The sequence below is a fragment of the Nilaparvata lugens genome, chromosome 8 (assembly GCF_014356525.2).
Source record: "Nilaparvata lugens isolate BPH chromosome 8, ASM1435652v1, whole genome shotgun sequence".
NCBI classification, from domain to species: domain Eukaryota; kingdom Metazoa; phylum Arthropoda; class Insecta; order Hemiptera; family Delphacidae; genus Nilaparvata; species Nilaparvata lugens.
In genome coordinates, this window is record NC_052511.1 from 12,797,625 (window position 1) to 12,820,461 (window position 22,837).

The 22,837-nt window shown below is 33.1% G+C and overlaps 2 protein-coding genes across 3 annotated transcripts in view; one reads left to right on the top strand and one right to left on the bottom strand.

Moving 5' to 3' along the window:
- LOC111050464 (adenylosuccinate lyase) overlaps positions 1-2,812 on the bottom strand; it is a 58,406-nt gene extending 55,594 nt beyond the window's left edge. The window contains exon 1 of one of the 2 annotated variants that reach the window (XM_039433982.1): positions 2,519-2,812. In XM_039433982.1, the coding sequence (XP_039289916.1) occupies positions 2,519-2,659 (141 nt within the window). In that variant the 5' untranslated portion in view covers positions 2,660-2,812. The remainder of the gene's footprint in view (positions 1-2,518) is intronic. The other variant, XM_022336796.2, reaches the window with a different exon arrangement.
- A 4,310-nt stretch (positions 2,813-7,122) lies between these two features.
- On the top strand, positions 7,123-20,275 carry LOC111050469. The gene is made up of 3 exons (XM_022336804.2): positions 7,123-7,340; positions 14,094-14,321; positions 17,278-20,275. The coding sequence occupies exons 1-3, from the start codon at positions 7,299-7,301 to the stop codon at positions 18,979-18,981; spliced, it is 1,974 nt and encodes a 657-aa protein (XP_022192496.2). The 5' UTR covers positions 7,123-7,298; the 3' UTR covers positions 18,982-20,275.
- The last annotated feature ends 2,562 nt before the right edge of the window (positions 20,276-22,837 follow it).

Below are 22,837 nucleotides of genomic sequence, written 5' to 3' on the forward strand. Positions count from 1 at the left end.
AAAACCTGCTCCATGAAAGCCTAAAACTACTGAACAACAATAAGGTGTTAGCGCGATACTAGCAGTATTCAATGGACCGGCCTTACTACACTATCGCCGAATTTGTTGAGGAGCATACCTATGCACACCTCAGATACCTTTGCCCTACAATATAAGGATACAAGGTCCCTACAATATAAGGATATAACACGAACAATTTCGATCAAATGCAATTCAAGATGGCGGCTAAAATGACGAAAATGTTGTCAAAAACAGGGGTTTTCGCAATTTCTTTGAAACGGCTCCAACGATTTTGATTAAATTCATGCCTAAAATAGTCATTGATAAACTCTATCAACTGCCAAAAGTCCCATATCTGTAAAAATGTCAGGAGCTCCACCCCATCTATGCAAAATTTGATTTTAGATTCCCAACTATCAGGCTTCAGATACAATTCAAACAAAAAATTTCAAGAGGAAAAGATTGAGCATGAAAATCTCTACACTTAATGCTCAGTAACATTTTCACCCAAAACTGAAAATAAGCTCGAAATTCGAGAAAATGCGATTATCCAATTGCAAGCAGTTGACAAATGTTGATTCTATAAATGATTCACTATGAAGAGATGGCAGACCTCGTATTGTCTCCAGTGCTATTGTCCTGTAACCAGCTGGCTCAGATCTTTGTTTATAAGTAGACTTGAGATGCGCGTGAACACTAGCGTCAGGTGATCAATTTTCATAACGGCAAGGAAAGTTGTGTGAGTGCTCCACACCAGATTTTTTTAGTGTGTACCTTGAATGTTGCCATTATAAAAATTGAAGAGGAAACAATTAAAACATTGATCATGTACGAAAAACAACATCTATTAAATGCTGTCCGTTTTTGTCCATACACTCCTGTAGACGTTGTGAGAAGTTGTCCATACTCCTCTGAAGCATTGCACGTGGTACCGCTCGAATTTCTTGGGTTTTTGTTTTACTCAGGCCTTTAAGGGTTCGTGGTTTGTTCATAAACTTGCTTTTAGGTAGCCCCATAAAACTTTGTAATTATTGGCCTTTAGTTTTCTCGAGAAAACGGTCCAAGCGTCACTATCAATACGGATCGTTACCTAACGATTCTGCGTGAATTTTTCTGCCAAATTGAGAAGACGACACATCAATGTTAATAGTGTATGGTTTCAACAAGATGGGGCGACATGCCATACATCGAGAGCAGCTATGGAATTTCTAAGGCAGACCTTCCCTGGACGCCTCATTTCGTTGCGTGGAGATGTGGAGTGGCCTCCTCGGTCACCGGACCTGTCACCTTGTGACTATTTTTTATGGGGCTACCTAAAAGCACGTTTATGAACAAACCACGAACCCTTGAAGCCCTGAGTGAAACAATACCACAAGAATTTCGAACAGTACCACGTGCAATGCTTCAGAGGAATGTGGACAACTTCTCACAACGTCTACAGGAGTGTATGGACAAAAGCGGGTAGCATTTAGGCCTAACAGATGTTATTTTTCGTACGTGGTCAGTTTTAATTTTTTCCTCTTTATTTTTTATAATAGCAACATCCAAGTTACACATTAAAAAATAAATTTTGAGTTTCTTTTAGAAATGAGTGAGTAACTGTTATCTCAAATCATCCATACCTCCTTGCCCAACTCTGTATAACAAAGTGGTTCAAAAAAGAGATAGAAACAATTCACTTTTGAAATACTTAGAAATTGTGTTTAGAGAAAAACCCTAAATTTTCCAGGGGAGTACCACCGCCTCCTCCTGGGCGGTATGGAATACCAGACACCACTGTATTTTAACAGAATAATATTATTCAACATTTTCACTCAATTACGATATTAGGGAGAGATCAGAATGTATTTCAGAAGATGGGACAGATTTATAACTAAACACAATAAGCTATTAATGTGTCCTATGTCAGTACCGTATGACAAAATTTTGTGGCACTATTCGATTTTTCAACAAGTCACAAAATCAAAGGTATTTTTCTCTGTGCACTGTGCCACAGTCTTCAATTTACTGAATTGTTCTGAAAGAGCTCTGCTCTATATACGATATTTGTCAAAAAAAAAACAAAGATGGGTTTAGGCAATATTTTTCAAGAAATCTGCTAGGTCCAATCATAATTAAATCAAGTAATTTTTTATTTCTTCCTTAAGCCTAATATGGTACGCAATAATTTGGAAAGGGTGTGGGATGATTACATAATAATTGTTATGGCAGTGGGCTTTGTTAAGACTTTGAATGTTTCATAAAACTAAAGTTATACGATAGGGCATACACATAACAATACAAGGAATAATATATTAGTTGATTCAAAATAAAAAGATTTATAATTTAATACCGTAGGCTAAAGTAATTGAGCAATACTAAGGATACTGTATGGTAAGTTAGTAAAGTAAGATAAAATAATACTTGAATATACTAGTTGACTATGATATTTTGTTGATCAATCAACTAAAAAAATACCAATACAATCTAATATTAAAAGGTAAAAATACTCAACTATTAATAGATTCTTAGCATTTACCTTTTGAGCTTGAGCAAGATTAACCCAAAGTTGTCTCCATGTCCTAAACTTTTTCATGTCACTAAAATTATATTGCATCTCCACGGAAGCATATCTGGTAGACAACGGAGAACAATATTCATGATATTTTGAGTCAGACATTTTAACTATTTAGTAAATAACAAAACAACTAAAGAACACACAAATTACAAAAATAAAGATTTGATGTTATAACCTAGAAACTTTTCATTCAAAAGAACGTTCAAACGCGTGCGAAGTGCGAGCCGAACCGATGCTGCCATCTACATACAGCTGACTATTTTTGGAAGCTTTTCTATGACGTAAACAGTGACGCGGTTTAATTCGAACGTAGTAATTGATAAGCATGTAGGCCTAAAGATAATAAACTACAGTACTTCGTTATTGATAATATAATCTGTTGAAATACAAACTGTCCAAATAATTTTTGGGGGATAAAAACAAATACTTACTGAAAGCCATTGATCGAAACTCAGCAGTCTAGCTATGGCAGTCAAATTATGTCAAAGAACGGTGTTTCATTTTATACGGTAGGGTAGGCTATCCTACACAATATACCGGTACTAAATAGAGTACTGAGTACTGTACTGTGATTGATTAATATTTATGCATATAAATTGATGACATTTTATTTACTCAGGACCAGTTGCACAAATACCGGTTAAATTTTAACCGTGATTAACTTCATGAGAAACAATCAGAATAAACTTTTTTGGAAAGACGGCTTCTCTGATTATTTTGTTCTCGTTGAATTAATCACGATTGAAATATTTAACCAGCTTTTGTACAACTGGCAGTTACAATACTGCAATAGTTAAAATTGTATACTTAGTTCCGGTTGCACAAAAGCCAGTTAAATTTTAATCGTGTTTAATTCCACGAGAACCAATCAGAGCAGCTGTCGTTTCAAAAAAGCCTTCTTTGGATTGGTTCTCGTGGAATTAATCTATTTAGCCGATTAAAATTTAACCGGCTTTTGTGCAACCGGGCCGGAATGCAGGAATGCGGTGGACCAGTGAAGGTTCTATATTAACAAAACCATCCAAAGCAAACCGAATTTTGTACGGTACCGAGTCGGTGAAGGGGAATTTTGTCTAGGTAATTTAAAAAGAAAGAGAGAAGTAACAAATAATATATTATTAACGAGTCGCTCGTTATTACAATATTTTGAAAAATTAAATAATTTGGATCATTTATATGATGAATTTCACTAAATCAGGTGCGGTTCTTCAGACTCATAAATAAAAACTGAAATTTTTCCGATTCCACAGTACTAATTACTTTAAAAAAAATTAAGTTTGGCTATTATATTCTGATTGACACTGAAGAGGGGCCGCCCATAACTATAAATCCGCCAGTGATATATATTATTCAAACTCACTTCTCCTTGAAACTTGAATGAAGAAGTGAAATGTTGAAGCTGCAATGAACCTCTAGGCACATATTATAAGACTTTTGATAAAGAGTCATTTTTGAATCAATTATTGTCAATGGGAGATTAACTATGGAAAAAGTATTATTTGTGCCAATATAATCAAGCTTAAAAAATAATAAATTTATATTGTAAAATTAATCCATCTTCATTGAAGAAATGAAAGACCAAGGTCATTCTATCAGAATGAGAAACTGGGTACCATACTGTAGTATATGAATAGGAAAATACATCTATAATATAGTTTTCCAGGCCTGTATATTGGCAACAGACTGAATATTCATTCATCATCCAAAGCCACCCAATTTGTAGGTGAAACTTTTCATTAAAAAATGTGTTATATTATTTTTGGCTGAACGCAGAGGTGCCCACAGACGGCGAGGGTATACCTTTTATTTGTAGGGGTGGGGGGGGCTAGTAGGTACTAGCTTTTGCGTATTTAGGGGGGGGGGTGCGTGCATACTTGACTTTGAGCGGTCTCCCTCCGCCCTTCATTGGCTTAGACCTGTTGTAAATTCCATAGTTCCATACAATACCATTATATTAGCCTACTGATAATAAAATATACTCTAATGTGTTATTATTTTATTGCCAATTAATTAGAGGCACAATCTCTCAATGAATAACATTAAAAAATACATTATCAAGAGAAAATAAGAATAAGTTACAAGCATTAATGTATACGACATGTATTTTATAACTTCATTTTGCCTATTATTCAATAGCCCAACTAGTTGCATCTTGTGAACAGATCTCCTATATCCAGAAAACAACACAAGAAGCCCAGACAGTATGAGCATTTACAAAAATAATATATTCCAAGCACCTACGCAACCAATCTCTACAAAATCTACTTAATGATAATAGCCTTCATAAATTTGTATACGTAAGAACATAGTAGGCTACTCAAGGAATTGACTCATTACCTTTCAAAATACAACACCCCGATAATAGATAAACTAACAAGTCAAATACTCAGGCATGAGAAGTTATACAACATAAATGAATGTTTGAAATAGTATACATACAACATATTAAGTGAATGAGACTACTGTTCATTGACATTGAAAGTCATTGAGGGAAAATAAAAGAATAAAGCAGCAGTTTGTCTGAGAACATTAGAATTCGACAAGCTGCCTCTGCCTCATTACAATGTTTAGGCATAAACAGGACATTCAAATAGGATGTCAATTATGAGGAGTTCAAAAAAGTCATTGTTGGATTTGAAGGAGACTCATTATATCATTATTTATTCAACTTACATTATTATTTCTCAATCTTATCTGTACTAGGTAACTTATTTGAATTAGTGATAGTCAAAGAGTAAGAGAGCCAGAGTCACGTAAAAATGTACATCTTAAGGACAAATATGTAAGGACGTTGTTCATTATGGAATAATGTTCATTACTCCGTGGTGTAAGGATTTGATAGAGCAGTGAAATCAGAAAAATGTTACAATTCATTAATAACAATATCTGAAAGTTCAGATCTGGTAAGAATAACCAATAAAAATCGAAGGTAACCAAAAGAAACACTCTTATGATAATGGTCGCTACCTACCTTAAAAGTAAAGTACAGTAGTACTAGACTCTAGTAGCCTATTTTAGCACATACTTTAGTACAAAGACTAAATTATACTCTCTTATCTATGATAGTAAAAATGCCTCTTTTCTGCATGAGAATGAGCGTTTTGGATTACCGTATTTTTTAGCAACATGGTCACTTTAAAAATCACCTTTGCAGATATAATTCTAGTAAAAAAATGGAAGTGAATAAATTTATCAATATTGTATATTGGAAGTTCAAAGTTTTACTAAAAAGCATGACATTTTCTCTATCCATTTCAAGTCTCCATTTATATATCATACATAATTGTTTTCCTCTTATGTTGGCTAAAGGTCTCTTCACCTTTTAGCTAAGCTACGCTGAAATACGCCCCATCTCCCAACGTTAAATCCAAGCTACGAATCTGTCCCGTTCACATCAGCGTAGTGTAGCTTTCAATATTGGTAGATAGGATATGTCTGCTTCCGAAAACGCGTATTTTAGCGTAGCGTAGCTATAGTGAGGTCCACGTTATAATGGCAGTAGATAAATATAGAAGAATAGCGATGCCGATTCTCTGCATTAATTAATTATATTTCTACACTGTCAAAAACATAATTGGCATCGTTGTGGATCTAGAAAAGTATAGTACCATCGGCTTTGTCGAATGATAGACAAGTATAGCAAAACTAAAGTTGATCAAATACTGTCATTATAACGTGGACATCACTATAAGTGTAAAGAGACATTGAGGAAGTTATTTTACCATGTTCCAATAAGTCTACAGATGGAAATTTATGAGAAGATGCATTTATTCAAATGCTAATGGATCAATAATTATTATTATTAAACGAAAAGCCCAATTGAATGCTGTAAATCACCTCAAAGAATTCTACTAATGCAAATAATGGTAACAGGGTTAACAGATGGATAACAATTTGATGAGTGCTACTATTTTTGGGGTGATTTACAGCATTTAATAGGAATTTTCGTTTAATAATAATTTTTCCAATAAAATATAAATTCCGATAGATGAATTAACAATCAACTGTGAGAAAAGGAAGATGTTATATGACATTGACAAAACTGGGAATTCGATGTTCACAGTCCAGATTATGACCATCCACCAACACCCTTCAAGAATACCAACAATTACAATGGATAGATCGACAACGAAGACGGTACAACGAAAACGAAACTACTATTCAGATAATAGCTGACAAGAGCATGAGTAAGTAGAATGTCTACGCGTACAACTTATTATTTTAATGATAGTTTCCTTGGAATAGAATAACAATAACAAGAGTCGCGGCGCAGGATGATGTGGGAAAATAGGTGCTGTGAGATAGAGGTGGACCCACTTTAAATTGTCAGCATTCGGTGCCTATAACACCTAAGTTTCCCGTTCAACCAATGCTGAAAGGTTGAAGTAAGTCTTACTAGAGTATCTCACTGTCAGAATAACTTATACAGAACGCAAACGTTTCCTATTCTTTAAATGCTGACACTTTGATGTGAGGCGCACTAGGCAGTTTCGTAACGTGTCCTAGGGTCCGTCCTTAGCGCATAGGGGGAGCTCAACCTTCGCCGCTTCAAGCCGATCGCTCCTTCAGTTCAGTTGTAGTTGTCAGTCTAGTTGGGTGAAGGCAGTTTTCAGTTTAGAAGCGCGCCACTGATAAGAGGTGTGTTATCTGTCGCACTTTCCCTGGCAGTTGAATGCAGTAATGCGTTTGTGTCAAGTTGTGTGTGTGAGACTACTTGTGTGTTGGATTGTCCTGTCTGAGGATGGCCTGTGACCTAGTTGCACTTTTGAAAAGTTGTGAGCTGGTGAGTAGGGTTTTTCAACTTTTTCTTTCATCCGTTAATGAAATTGAGCTTGATTTTTTATAAAATGATTATAGTGGGAGGAACTGTAAGACACCAATCGTGTGTAAGCCCTATATCACAATTATTTGAAGTACATATAATAATATTTTAGTCTACTACAGAAACTACTTGTATTTCTCAGTTAATACTAGAATTTACTTACTTTTTGTCAGTGCATTAATATTATTCTTATCAAAATTATCAATTGTATCCTATTGTCCATAAATAAATAAAACAAAATGACCAACTCTTCTCGCATTGCATTAATATATTCATATGAGAACAATATTCACATCACTTAATATATTAATGGGAAATTAATGACTGCATAACTGAGAAAAAAAGATAAGTGAATTATCAAACAATAAACTAGAGGAAGAAAGCACTTGAAAAAAAACAATCAAAAATCTTTTCAGTATTATAGTGCAATGATTCATTTTTTATGGTTCAATAGGATGCACATGATTTCTTCCTGCGAGTAATTCCAAAATAAGTCAGTTATTATTGATATAAATTACTTTTCTGTATCCTTGATTATTTTCTGAATTGTATTTATCATGAAATAGATCATTATAGTCAAATTATTTTTTTTACTGGCAGTGCCAACATTGAGATGAATTTAATTTTTTTCTATTCTTGTATTTATAGTTCTCTTATAATTCTGTAATATGAAGTAGGTACCTCTATTTTATGAATCAATTTCAATTAACAAGACATTTGTGACCTCTGATTTCTCATTTTCATGACATCTTTTGAACTAACAATAATTAAATAACAGCAATACAGCATTATTTCCTCAAAATTGAAATAGGTAATACATTTGAACATGGTGGAGTTTTGAAAAACATGATTTTGAAGATTAGGATTACGGTAGATTGATAGATTAGCAGGTGTTGTGTGCCATATTGTAAAATTGATTTGAGATTTGTTTTATGATTCTTGTATACGGTACCCATCATACTTGGGAGTACTGTGCTGAGGATCTTCATCTTCCGCTTGAAGCAATAAGGAGCTAAAATTAACACGAAGTTTCATCTTGACAATTAAAACAATAATACAGCATGAGATGAAAACTCTACTGTAGTTTGTATATCCTTGATCACTATGTAGAATAAAACAACATTTAATCAGTGGAAAATGAAGAATTTGTTCAATAATTTTGTTTTTTAAAAATATAACACAACTTAATCGTAATGCCTCCCACTGAAACAATCCTTGAAAATCGTGTAAATAAATATCCACCTGACAAATTTGGTAAACAAAACTCTCTTATTTAATAATTCCATGAACGTATGAAGGTTGTAAGAATGTAATAATACAAGGCATTGTCCTGAATAAAACAACAAAACTATAGAATTCTTGAGTCTGATATTATTGTTAACTAAGTTACTTGTTTTAATATGTGACTCAGATGAATGTAATGAGATAATGCAAATTTCTAATATCTTTCTGTGTCAACATTCAAAACATCAACTGGTCAGCATTGCGCAATCGTAACTAGTGCATGATGTTCTAAGCCTAGGCACTAGCTTCCTGACAGGGACAAAGTCCATGAGAACTTGAAAAGTCCTTCAAAGAATGTAATTCTTGCATGGAAATGGATTATTATTCATTCATTTTTAAATAAGAAAGGGCTGCACTGAGCAAAGGCTTTCGCTAATAATAAAACAATGGTTTGAAGTTTATTTGAAGATAGAACTACATTAAAATGATCAATTCATTTATTTATAATTATTAATAAACGAGAATCCATTTATTTATTTAGTGAATGAGACAAACACTACAAAATATTATCCAGAAAAAAGAAACCGGCATTGCCCAAAACTTTTTCTATACCTTGATTTTGTCTCAAAATGAGTCCAAATATTTAGTACCGGTAGATTATATTTTTAATCGCGAGCTCACACTGCAACTATAAAATTTACCACTATAACCAGGGAATAATTTTGTGTTTCCAATTAAACAAATAATAGTAGGCCTACTGGAGATTTAAAAATAGTGGTGTTAAAATTCCTTTTTTATTGATAAGGACTTGAGCCAAATCTAATCACCTTATTATAATATGATAAATCATAATTTACTAATGTGTAACAATATATTAATTAAATTGCTCTACCTTTGAGTAGTGTAGAAGGTTGAACAGCCCCTAAAAAGCAATATGTTTTTACTTATCCAAACCCATTACTAATTTGAGTCGATCTATAAAGTGAAGCTCTTATAGCTAGAGAGGTTTGGAGATAAGAGATGATATTGGAATGGTAACTTGAACATTTTCGGGAAGAAATATTGGTGAGTCAACCTTCAATCAATTGGAAGCATAAATTTATATATCAAGTTGAATAATACAATGAAAACTATACTGTATGCGCGTTATTTATTTCATTTGTTACTAAATGAAATTAGTTTGGAAACAAATTTCAAGACGATATGCTAATAAATGAAAGAAAATACAGTACGAAGATTCGTGATAAAGTTAGTTATTGAGACAAAATATGGATCTCTAATGACGTTACACTTCATCAAACCTGGCCAGACTAATTATTTTGTAATTGCATGATTGCATCCTGTGAACCAAACATAAAAAGAAGAAATAAATAACCTTGAACTACCTATCGCTCTCAAAACAACAATGTAAGGATAACGATAAGGTCTGAGCACACATTTTAATTTCAGAATGATATGAAACCTTAAACAGCAAGCACATACCAATTTGACTTATCCTAAAGTTGTTTGCGAATTAAGAATTAAGTCATCATTTAAGTTACGTAAGTAACATAACCTCTAGACTGTGTATTCCAAATTAAGGTTTGAAGCAGTTTTGTACAAATGCCTGTTGTTTTTACCTGAATTGTATTTGCATATGAATAAATGACTATAGTTGGAATATATTCAATAACTATAGTTGGATTAGACCTATGAGTATCCTAAACAACCAAAAAATTTATATTATGATAAACTTAACATACTTAGGTACCAGTACTGTAGGATTCCATAAAAATAATGTACTTGTGTCAACTTAAAGTGTATTATTCAATACCTTCTACCTCGATATTACCTTTTTCACTAAAATGTATTTATTCATCTTTGTTATTATCTATTTATTTATTTATTGCTGTCTTGCATTCATTTATAAGTTGGGAATAAAATTAGCCAATACAAAAATATTGATGAATTTAATACAATAAAATTTTATACAATTTTTTATCATTAATTGATTAATAGTAATAATAATTAAAAATGTTAATTACATTTACTATACTATCAAGATTGAAAATATAAATGCAGTTATATCCAAAGTACAAAAAGTGAAGATATTCTAGTTGAAATAATTGATATTGATTAAAAAGTAATTATCTAACCACAATACAAGAGTCACCTCAAATCGAAAACCAATATAATTAAATTCAATGAAATAGATGAAAAAAATCACCTTAATTGGAGAACCAATAAATAGGTAACTATTGTCTTTTGAAATATTGGTAAAAATAAAAATCATATTAGCTGTCAGAACTAGCACTAACAATCAATCATCATTTAATTAAACGCGCAATTCTGTTATCTCAGGGCAAAGGATCTGTGACAACGCAAAATGTCTGCTTTAAAAAACGTAGCTAAATAAATCGGACCTCACATTAATCTTTTTTACTCTTAAATGTTCCACACAGCTAATTAGAAGTTTCTATTTGTGCTAGCACTTCGCAAATTCCTTCCGGACAGAGATCGCCATTCATCAATGTGATTATTGACTACATAACAAACACAAGTGTAAGCCTTGACTCATGTAAAACAAAACTAAAAATAAAAGAATGCATTCAACAGGTTGGAAAAAATCTACGTGACCGAGTTATAGCAAAGGACTTGTTACTTCTTTTGATTTAAACGGCGGCCCTGTCAAATGAATTGTGTGCGAACTACATGAAGAAGAAGAAGAAGAGAAGAAAGAGAAAGAGTGAATGAGAAGAGCGTCAAAGAGGAACAACTAATATGACCTTGACGATGATTGTAGATAGCATTCAAATTGTGGGAATATTCCTTCTCATTATTCTTCGTGTTCTCCGAAAGGTACTTCCATGTGTAGTCGATGCTGTAATAATGTGTTATGCGTCACCTTTTTATTATTAATTTTAGGTATAGCCTATTTGTCATGTAACTGCTCCAATATAAAATACGATTTGATTACATCCTTGATGATCCGAAAAGAGGCTTCACAGTATAAATGAAATAGATAATCAAAGAATTTGTGTTCTGTTCTTGACCACTGAAATATCATTATTGTTGATGTTTACAACCTGTTGCGCATGTAAAACTTGTGAAATAGGATGTAGCAGATTCACGTTTTACAATGAACATGATTATTGATGATTCATGTTTATGATTTTTTCAAAGCCAAAGAACTAAACATATTTACTGAGAGAATAAGTAAAGCTTTCATCCAAGCCTCCACTCATAGTTTGTAGCAACTAGAGCCTAATAAAATAAAAAAATACGGTGCAATTGAGAAGAAAATTCTATAGACCAATAAGAAATGTAGAATTCAATATTACTCCTAAAATGTATATTACTTGTGAGGGAAATAATAAATCTATGTAAATGGCAAGGCAAATTAATTGAATGTGACCAACAGATAAATGAAGATAGGTTTATAATAAAATTGATAAGGAGAAGTTATTAAATTTATTTAATGTTGAATATTATTTTAATAGTATAAACAAAACAAGAGGAATAATTAGGAAAAAAGGATATGGATCAGGAGAAATAACTTTTCAACATACTCTCAGAAGAGTTGATCTTGATCTCATTGTAGTCAGTGTAGATAAAAAAGTTTTTTCTCATGTACTGTAATTGAATTGAATATTGAAATAGTACCTACACAAATTGTAATTTGATGAGAAACCTTAACTTTTTTATACGGTGTCTATAGCTCCATCTTTTGAAAGTCTACAATTCTGTAAGAATGTTAATTATTGATACCGTAACCGTGATCCATTACCACCTACTAATTGATTATCAATTTTCGCTTTAATACATGAATAAATCCGAGATTAAACTTTTCTCTAAACTAGCTCTAAATAGTAGAGATAAGTTCTTTTTGCAGCATCAAACCAAATAGGAATGTAAGTAGGAAGCTCTCTATTATTCCTCACCGATAGTATTTATTTGGGAATGCAATAGATCAGCTATTTCTGCTGCACACTAGATCCAAATTAATTGAAATTAGCAATCGTAGAAATGGAAGAAGTAACCTTGCGCCTTGATCCGAGAGCAGAGCTTGGTTAAGAAAACATAACACTAAGTCCCAATAAAATTAACCGGTTACATAGATACGAAACTTTGTTAACTGAGATAGGTACTTCAGATTATAAATAGATACCGTATCTCTTAAAATATTGTACCTCAAAAGAGGTTATTCAACGTGAATTCCGCTTTCAAATTTAATTGCCTTTTATTTATTATGTTTATAGTACTAGAGAGAATCAAAAGCTACTTCACAATGTGTGAAGGTAGAAAATAGTCTTCCATTTTCTGACTATTATTTTTCCATAATTGAAAAGTTCGGACAATTAATGAGTACCTAATTAGTCATAAGTAACAATTTTGATAGGTTTTGGTTAAGTGGTCTCTTAAATCACAATTGGTCGACAGAATACCGCGGAACGAACTTGATTTTAAGGAGAACAATAGGATATTTTCAATTGCGATTTTCATGTGTGGAACCACTTATTGATTTGAATAGTTATTGTGAAAACTATCAATGAATTATTCATTATTGAAGAAAATAACTAGAGCTCATGTAATATTTTAAAAAATAAACACAACTAGTTTTGATATTAAGGTCATTCTCAAGAGTCCTCTTTCAAATATATTATAAAATTATTTATAAATTTCTAAAATTAGCATTTATTGTTATTTTCAATGTCTACTTTAATTATTAAAATCTGTTAAACAACATTTCCACTTTATATTAATGCGTCTCATTCAAAGTAAATCAAGCTTCATTCATTACATTGAGTAAACTACAATTATTATCACGTTATAGCAATATTAGAATACAGTACAAATATAGCAGCAAACATAGATATGAATGTGCAATTAATTTACTCTTAGCTTAAAGATGATGATGCTCACATAAGCCCTAAATTTCAAAATTTTCAAATTCTTTATTTTCTGCATGAATACAATAACAAGAAATGTCTGTATATCGCAGTCGTCATAAGTACAATTATATACACATAGGTAACATGTTTTTTGGATTGTAAATCATAATAATTATGAGAGATGACGAGATATAAGTCTAATCCAGAGTAAATTATTTTAATAGATTTTGAAAATAATAGAATAGATAATAAATATAATAAAATACAAATATGAATTTCAAACCAAGAAAAATCTTATCCTAAACACCAAATCTCTTCAAACTCACTTTTATTATATGCCTATTATAGGAATTATAAGAACAATAGGTAGGGTTTTATTAAGAAGAGTTGAGAAGTGAAGTCCGTTCTCTCTATCACTCAACTTCTAGCTTTTTAGCTTGAGTTTTATGAAGTAATACCAGATAATAAGTATACCAGGAATGCCTATGATAACTATATGCATCTCTATTTTCTCTGGTTCTAGTTTTTCTGGGTTCCATCATTCTCTATCATAACTTTCTTAAAATTATGGAAGTACTATTTCTAAAAATGAGATAATTCGAAAGCTCGCCTTTTTCAGCTTCTCTGCCTAGTACTGTTCGCCTACCGCGTGTGGACAGAATGGGAAACGCTGCAAGTTTTCTACGCGCTGGAGAAGCAGTCTCGAGAATGGCCGCTGGCCAACAACTTTGTGCGCGACCGCAGGAACGCCATCTTCACTGAAACAACTCTGGGCGCTTACACCCTCGTCTGCGCGGGACTCCTAATTGGTCATGTCACTGGCGAATTGAATAACGCTAGGATAACGGTAAGTGAAAACGTCTCTTCTTTATCTATTTATTTATCTATGGAGACAAACCCCATTTTGTCCCCTGTACAAAACAACATACACTTAAATACAAAATAAATAAATGAAATATATAGAAATATACAGTTTTAGAAAGTCTTACAATTACAAAACAAGTAATTGTAAACATGTCCCCTGTACAAAACAACATACACTTGAATACAAAAGAAACAAATATATAGAAATATACAGTTTTAAAAAGTCTTACAAGCACATTGAAATATAATATTTAAAGAAATATTTAAAAAAGTTATATCTTAAGTTTAGTGTGGTGTCTCGTGATATGAAAAATGTTTAACAATACTGTAACAGTAATTAACGTACATTTTTTTTGTTGAACTTTCTTTAGGAAGAAATGGATTCCACGTTAAATTTAATGTGAATGAAGAGTTGAATTAAAATTAAGCAGCATCTGAATAAAAAATAATTCATGGAACAAGGTTTTTTCATCTAAAAGGTTTCAATCCCACCTTGGAATTATCTATGAATAACTGAGCTTTATGATTCACTTCAGGGGGGTTTCAAGCATTTCTCTAGACGCCAACACAATCAGCCATTTGGAGAGCTTTCTGCCCTACCGACTCAAAAAACGCCGTCTGAAAACGCATTTAGAAACGCTTAATATGAAATACTTTCATAGAAGTAGCCTACTATTTTACAAAGCAAGGTTTTTGTTCTATATTTGACTGATTAATAATTATTGTACTGTATAATGATAGAGAAAAACAGTCTGTACCGTAATCGAAAGAAGAGTTCTTCAATGTTGTTTTCCATCACGAACTGCTTGTTATTAAATCACTTTTTGCTATTAGAAAAAACGACTAGTAGTCAGATATTTTACAATAAATGAATTAATCACTCACTGTGACAACGAGATCTTTCGGCAGGTCGGCCATCTTCTTGGTTGTACTCATAGTAAAGGGATAGAATGGCAATTTTTAGTGTGCTATTGGTGTCTATTGGGGTTTTTGTGGCTGAGAAGGTGATCAAAGAGGATGTGGGATTTGAAGTTGGTTTGTTCGTTTAATATACATCGTCTATTGCTTTTAGATTGGGTGTATATTTCAAATTGTTCTATTGGACAAAGGACCAGAACTGGACACAATAGAACAATTTGAAATATACACCCAATTTTAAAGCAATAGACAATGTATATTAAACGAACAAATCAACTTCAAATCCCACATCCTCTTTGATTACCTTCTCCGCCACAAAAAAAACCAATAGCACACTAAAAATTGCCATCCTATCCTTCCACTATGAGTTCAACCAAGAAGATAGCGGGCCTGACGAAAGATCTCGTTGTCACAGTGAGTGATTAATTCATTTATTGTAAAAAAATTTTCTAATAGCAAAAAGCGAAAGAAGGGGTTTCTGGTTGAAATCAATGTGACTGACGACTGAATAAAGCTAGGATAAGAGTAAATTAGAGGGTTGAAAAATACTGTTTTATTCCTTTGAATTTTCTCGATTTAAAAATCGATATCAGAATGCTGGTTATGAAGATTTTTAATAATGGATGATTAAACAATAGATCCAATTCATGAAAATTTATACCAGATTTTTCAAAATCGCTTCAATATATTGTTTTTAACTAAGCGTTTTTACTAATGTAATTCAAACAATTTACTTTTCCCACATCAAAAATTTCAACAGAAAGAAAAAATGTTACTGAAAATCCATACTGAAAAACACGGGCTACAACAGGGAAGCCACTCTATCGAATATACAACTATAATAAACTTCATTTTGTAGACTTTACAAATAATAACGTGATTATTACTTATGGGAACATTTCCATTCTATATCTGTTAAATCAAGACCACTATAGAGCTCTGTTTGTCAATCTTTATATTCTCATTTTTATTGATAGCAGTGCACGTATATCATCAAGATTTATTTATGATGTTTGAGGAAAACTCACCTACTTAATGGAAAGTTTATACGACTTGAATCCCAATTTAATAACTAATGATGCAATAAATGTTTCAACACACCCATCTTGATCCTCACACTTGGGTCTGAACCGTGGGAAAACTCGCTCATTTTATTATAAAGAAACTCAAGGACTAGATCAAGGTCATGCAATCATAATTTCCTTCCTAAACTAGTGTGATGATGCATCTCAAAGAATAGAATAGAATAGAATAGAATAGAATAGAATAGAATAGATTTTATTCCTTTAAGTATAAAAAACTATACAATCGGAAACGTCATAATCTTATAAGCATTACAATGATAATCTTACAATGATAATAAATCTAACAGACATTCAATCATTCAAGTGACATTCAAAGACATTCAAAGTGTTCAAGAATTATAAATATTACTATTTTATTGTCCTGATCCTATCAATTATTTTTATGCTATATCTTGACATACCTTAGGTAGTAAATGATTACTATTATTGCATAAGAGTTGAGGATTGTCCAACAATTGTGTGATTTCTTCCATTATCTAATCTCCGTATTTGTAATGAGTTAGATATTTCTGTATTTGAATGCATTTTAAATGATGAGATAACGATCTTATCAAATACTTTATCAAAAAATAATCAACCAATTATTATAATTCTTGGCGTTCTTATATATTTGAAACTGATATCCTTCTCAATAATACAAAGAGGAAAACATAAAGCGTCAATGAAGGAGACAGTTCTAGACATTTTAATGAAAGGCTTAGCTCGGAAAAATCAGTAAAACTCAATCAATTATTTAATTTGATGAATTTGAAATTAATATGTTTTTTCAACTAGTCTACACACCAATGATTTTTTAAAAATCATCCAAATTATTTCAAATCAACTTGTTTCAAGTAACTCTACCAATGTAAAAAATCCCTTTAATAACAATACTGGATTTTTGAGTCCAATCAAATTACTCATTAATTGTTGTTGAAATCGATTTATGTGTTTCAGGAAAGTTTCCTTCTAGTCCTGGGTACATTACTGTTTCTGCTGATGGGAGGGATATTCCTGACCAATGTGGACGATGTACCCTATCAGTTGGTCAGCAACAACATAATACTCGGAGTCCTCGCCATATTAACAGCTATCCTGTTCCTTCTCGACATAGGACTGCACAGAAAGCAGGCCGGAGATCAGGAGCAGAAAAATTTCAAAAAACCACCAGCAAAACTACAAAAATCGGTGGTCAGTGCACCTAAGGCTCCTCCCGAGAAGAGTTCTGCACCAACAGCTGAGAAAATTGATGAGGTAGACAATAAAAGCAAACAGAAGAAAAGTGTGATGGGGGAGTTGAGGTCTTCATTGAAGAAACGAAGTGAAAGGAGCGCAAATACGAATGCCGCCACAGAACAGGCGGCCGAATTTCACGAGAGAGAACGACAACAGAACGAAATGCAAATGAGCAGCAGAGATGACACTCTACCTCAGGTTGGCAGAAGAAATATGGAAAACCGAGGATTTTCGCCCACCCCTGAACGACACCCTATCAAAGATAACCACCGAAGAGAACTGGATCCAGACGAATTCGAAAAATCATTTCCTAAAGTTGAACGACACTCGAACGGTCACTTGAAGAACTCTGAACATCACACACGTGACGAAAGGTACTATTCTGATGACGATGAGCGTCACAGGAGGAGTACAATGGTGTTGGAGCCTCATGATGACAACAGATACAACCGGTATGAATATGAGAGGAAAGATTTACCGAGAGGTAACGGATATTTGAAGCAGTATGACGCATCTAGACACAATGAAGATCAACCCAGAGCGAACGGGTATTTGAAGCAGCACGATTCACCAAGAAATGACGATCAGAGGTTTATTGAGCATTATAGGGAGCATGATTTGTCAAAGGAGTATGCAAGGCCTTTCGCAAAGGAACGAAGGCATTCGATAGATTATGTGCAGAAAGATGAGGAAGCACATAGGGAAATTATGAGGCGGGCTGATAGGATGAGGAGGGATGATGATTATTTTAGAAGATCCGAGAAAGCACGACGATCGCACATTGAGAGGATGCCGTATGACGAGGAGAGTCCTAGATTCCAAAGACGGCGGGAAGAGTACTCAAGCTACAGGGACAGACCCTATAGGTTTGATGGTGAGGATCTGAGTAAACCTCTCTACCATGAGGGAGATCGATGGGAAGGTTATAGAGGATACCCAGCGAATGACACCCCCAAGGAAAGATTGCCTGAGAAACAAATGACCAGAAAATCGCAAGTGAACGATGAGAATGACTCAGCGATGCCACCCAAACACACTGTCGAGGTTGAGATGGATGATCACTTCTACAAACCCAAGGAACTTCATCCACCAGTGGAAGGGAGGCGGTCAAACGAGGGAGACAAGAGATTCGAAGGTGACCCCAACCTGCAAGTTTCCAAAGTAACGAGCACAAAAAACGGGAATCACACTGGGAGTTCTGATGATGGCGACTTAATACCGCAGATTCCCAGTGTTTCTTTCCTGCTTTCGGAGAGAGGTCGCAAGGTGATGCCTAGTCTGTCTACGTCGCCAATTGAGAGAGCTTCAACGCCCAAATATTACTTTGCTGATCCTTCTTCTCCAGGTTATGTGAAGCAGCAGGCATCCAATTGGCCCTCACCAAGCCCCATCAATAATAAGCCAGGAGGTCACTCTCCTACTTGACAGTGACTTTAAATGTAATCATATTATACGCTAAATCATAGTATAAGCCTCTCACAAAGAAATATTATTTCTCTTCTGGAGCTTGCGCAGGTTGAGCGAGTCAGTCATTTTTTATTTCAAAAGTACATTTCTGATTTCAGAATTAGAGTTTATAAAATATCTCTATAAAAATTTAATAATTTGAGAATAAGTGTGAAATGTTTAGAAATCGTTTTAGAAACCTTCTATAACTTACCTCTTATTCATGGATAATAATTATGTAATAGCATAGAGGAAAGAGATTATTCGTCTAAGGTAATAAAAGCAAAGAGGATCGGAATAGAAATTCTAGAGGATCGGAGTTCTATTCCAATCATCTTTGGTAATAGTGACTCTTGAACGTTCTCTTAACATTTTTTCCCCAATTAGGATGATTTGTACAATACATCTAAGGCTTTTCCTTCAGTAATACCGTAGATGAATAGACATATACAGTTTCAGGTGTGTTCTGTATCACCGAGTAGGAGATAATAAGGAATTTGAAGTTATCTGAATCTATCTATTTCTCAATTCAAAATAATTTACTTACTGAATTTGAATGATATTTATCCAAATATGCGAGAATTACATCATATTATAGAGAGATATAATAATTGAAAAATATAGTTCATTGTAATATAGGTTTAGAGTTGGATTGTATTTTTTTCGAATACCTGATTATAAGCAATAGTATAGTTTTGTAAGTTATTATTAAATAATGAAGTAATATTTTGTAATTATTTTATTTGTATCCTTCTTGTTGTAATTTATTTCTTGACAGTGCAATAAATATTAAGAAACCTAAGATCGCCCCGATTATTTCTACTATTAGTTCAATGGTTGAATTTTAATATTTATTATAATGTGAGACTTGGAAAAAACCTAGAATCAAATAAAGAGCAAAATCAAATCACATCTATACTTTTAGAATATTAAAAGAGGATTAACATGTAATATTAATTTTTACAGTGTAATTTCATGTACTACTCGTACATCTGTCTATTAACAATCTTGAAAGCACAACTTCAAGAATACTGTAATTTAATTTTATTATAATAATGCAAGTAATCGATGATTTTATATTCTTGAAAAAATTATTTATTTATTTACTGTGAATTATAAACCACAATATAATTAAGAGTTTGTCATTAGCCAATAAAACTGTCTACTTTAGATAATCACTATCACTAACACAAAGTTTGATTTTCCGCGAAGAAATTTAACAAATGAAATGTAAATTCTCAAAAATAATGTAAATAAATTATTATTGATTGTAGGCCTATACAAGCATAATATTGTATTTTCCTACAGTTACGTTGAAAAGTGGCCATTGCTGCACTGATTACAGAACGCAAAGAGTCACTTTTCCGCTCTAGTGCGGGAAAAATTTTTCCTGCACTCCAGATTTGCAACATGGCAACGCAAAATAGTTAGTAGGTTATATGGAGCACCAGTGCAGCAAAATCAAAATTAAGTTGGTAACTGTGACTGTGATGCACGTTATAAGAATCTTGAGGTGGTGGACGACAGTGGATGACAGCAGTTGACAGCACACAGCCCCCCCCCCCCGCCACACACACCCATACATTATTCTTTTTTATTTATTATTATTATTATTATTATTAGCCGTCAAGCTCCCAGATGGAAGACGCTGAGCAAAATTTGGTTCATTTTTTGTTTTTCTTGTTCTTTTTATCAATCCACCAGTTTTTCATTTTCAGTGAGAACTCCGCTTTCCTTGCTTCACTCCATTTTGTTCCCACTCTTGGCACAGTCATCTCTGGTTTAACTTCCCATTTTTCAACCTTTTCTCTGAAACTGTTCCTGTTGTATATTTCATCATTGTTAATGTTAGCAAGTATTAAGTCCTTCTTGACGTTTTTCATCCATGCACCTCCATTACTAAGGGTTGCTACATATGTTTTATTAATAATTTTATTTATTAATAATAAAATTACACAGATATACATTTGATGTATTTCAGGGAATTTTACCCATAATTACCCACTTTTCATATTCAATGGTAACTGTAGGAAAAACTTAATGTGAAATATGTGCGCAAAGTTCCTCTGCTGCACTCAAGAAACCATTCCGTAAACGTTTCTTTCGGTGCAGCAAACTGTCACTTTGCGCACTAGTTGCACAAATAACAATTTTCATTTTCCAAATTCATCTCTGAACTTATCTACTTGTTTGTAGTCTGTCATTGTAAATAAGACAATGCCACAAGTTATTCTAACTTGAGGTTATCTATCCAATCTCTAAGACCTGAGAAAGGTGCTGCCTTTTAATAAGTGAAACTACTATACTAGTAGTTCTGTGAACAGTAGACCTCACGCAGTATTCTCATCCACAAGTACCTGATTGAAACTATAGAAATTATGGAAATACAGCAATAGACTGGCTTCTCCACACATCTGTGTAAACACTTGTCAGCTGATTTATGATGAATAATTCTATAGTCTGATTTTTACTCTAAATTGGCGTATGAAGGAGGCTCCTTTTTCCTTTTATATTATCCTTGAAATGCAAAATTTCCAAAAACCTTGTATATACGTCGACACGCAATTAAAAAAGGAACATACCTGTCAAATTTCATGAAAATCTATTACCACGTTTCGCCGTAAATGCGCAACTTATAGCCTAAACATATGAACATTTAAACATACAAACATTTAAAAATTAAGAAAAATGCCAAACCGTCGACTTGAATCTTAGACCTCACTTCGCTCGGGCAATTAGAAAATTATGTGATTGAAACCGATTTTTAAAACTGAAGGAAATTTATGTCTATAACTTGGTAGAACCTACTGCTGATAATTAATGCATTATACATTTAATCAATGATACGATCCGATGATCCTTTATTTCATTCATAATTAAATAGGAATAAACAACTGTTGAAAGAAGAATTCAGATGAACAGAAACAACATTTAAAACGTTCAATTGAATCCGCCATTGATTAATCTACACTTTAAAACATATTTTACAACTAACAATGCTTTCTGTGAGTAAGCATAATTTCAATTACCTCTGTCTCACAATTATGCAAGACTTTAATTTGAGAAATTGAGCATGAAGTAGGAGGTTTACTCAGGTTACAAATAGAGTGAGAAGTAAGATATTTACTGTCAGATTGCCTTTTTTATAACATGCTTGTATGGATAGAATCAATGCTGACATTTCAAAGTGAATCTAACAAAAGGATGTACCTTTGTTGGACCAGATAATTACACCATTGTACGTCAGAGGTCTGGATAATACGTCATCATCAAATGGAGTGAATAGCACCATTCCAAAACACAGTGCAATGAACGATTGAGGAAAATATTTTCAATCATAATTGACAAAAAATTTGGTTTGTTAGCCAAATAGCATTACTCCTTGTATTGTAGACCCGAGTATCATCAAACTACTACAAGAAGAAACACAAGTTTCCACAAACTGAACCTTATTACTTATGACAATTCTTAATATAGTTCGTAGTCGACCTGTTTTGGTCACTTAGCAAACAAAATTATGAGCTAATCAGGATTCTAGTAGCTAGTCCAACGATCCTGATTAATTCTTGTAATTAGTTGCCAGGAATCCAAAGCGTGCATTTGAAAGAACGTTTTTGAGAATCGTTGATAAATTAACGGCTCTGAATCTGATTAATAACACATGAAGAATAACGCCTAAGAAGAATCATTCCCGAAATTTAGGAATTAGACAGAAGAAGACACTAAATTAATTTTGTTTTTTTACAGATCATATAAAAAGTGGACAATTAGACAGAATAAGACACTAAATTAATTTTGTTTTTTTACAGATCATATAAAAAGTGGACAATTAGAC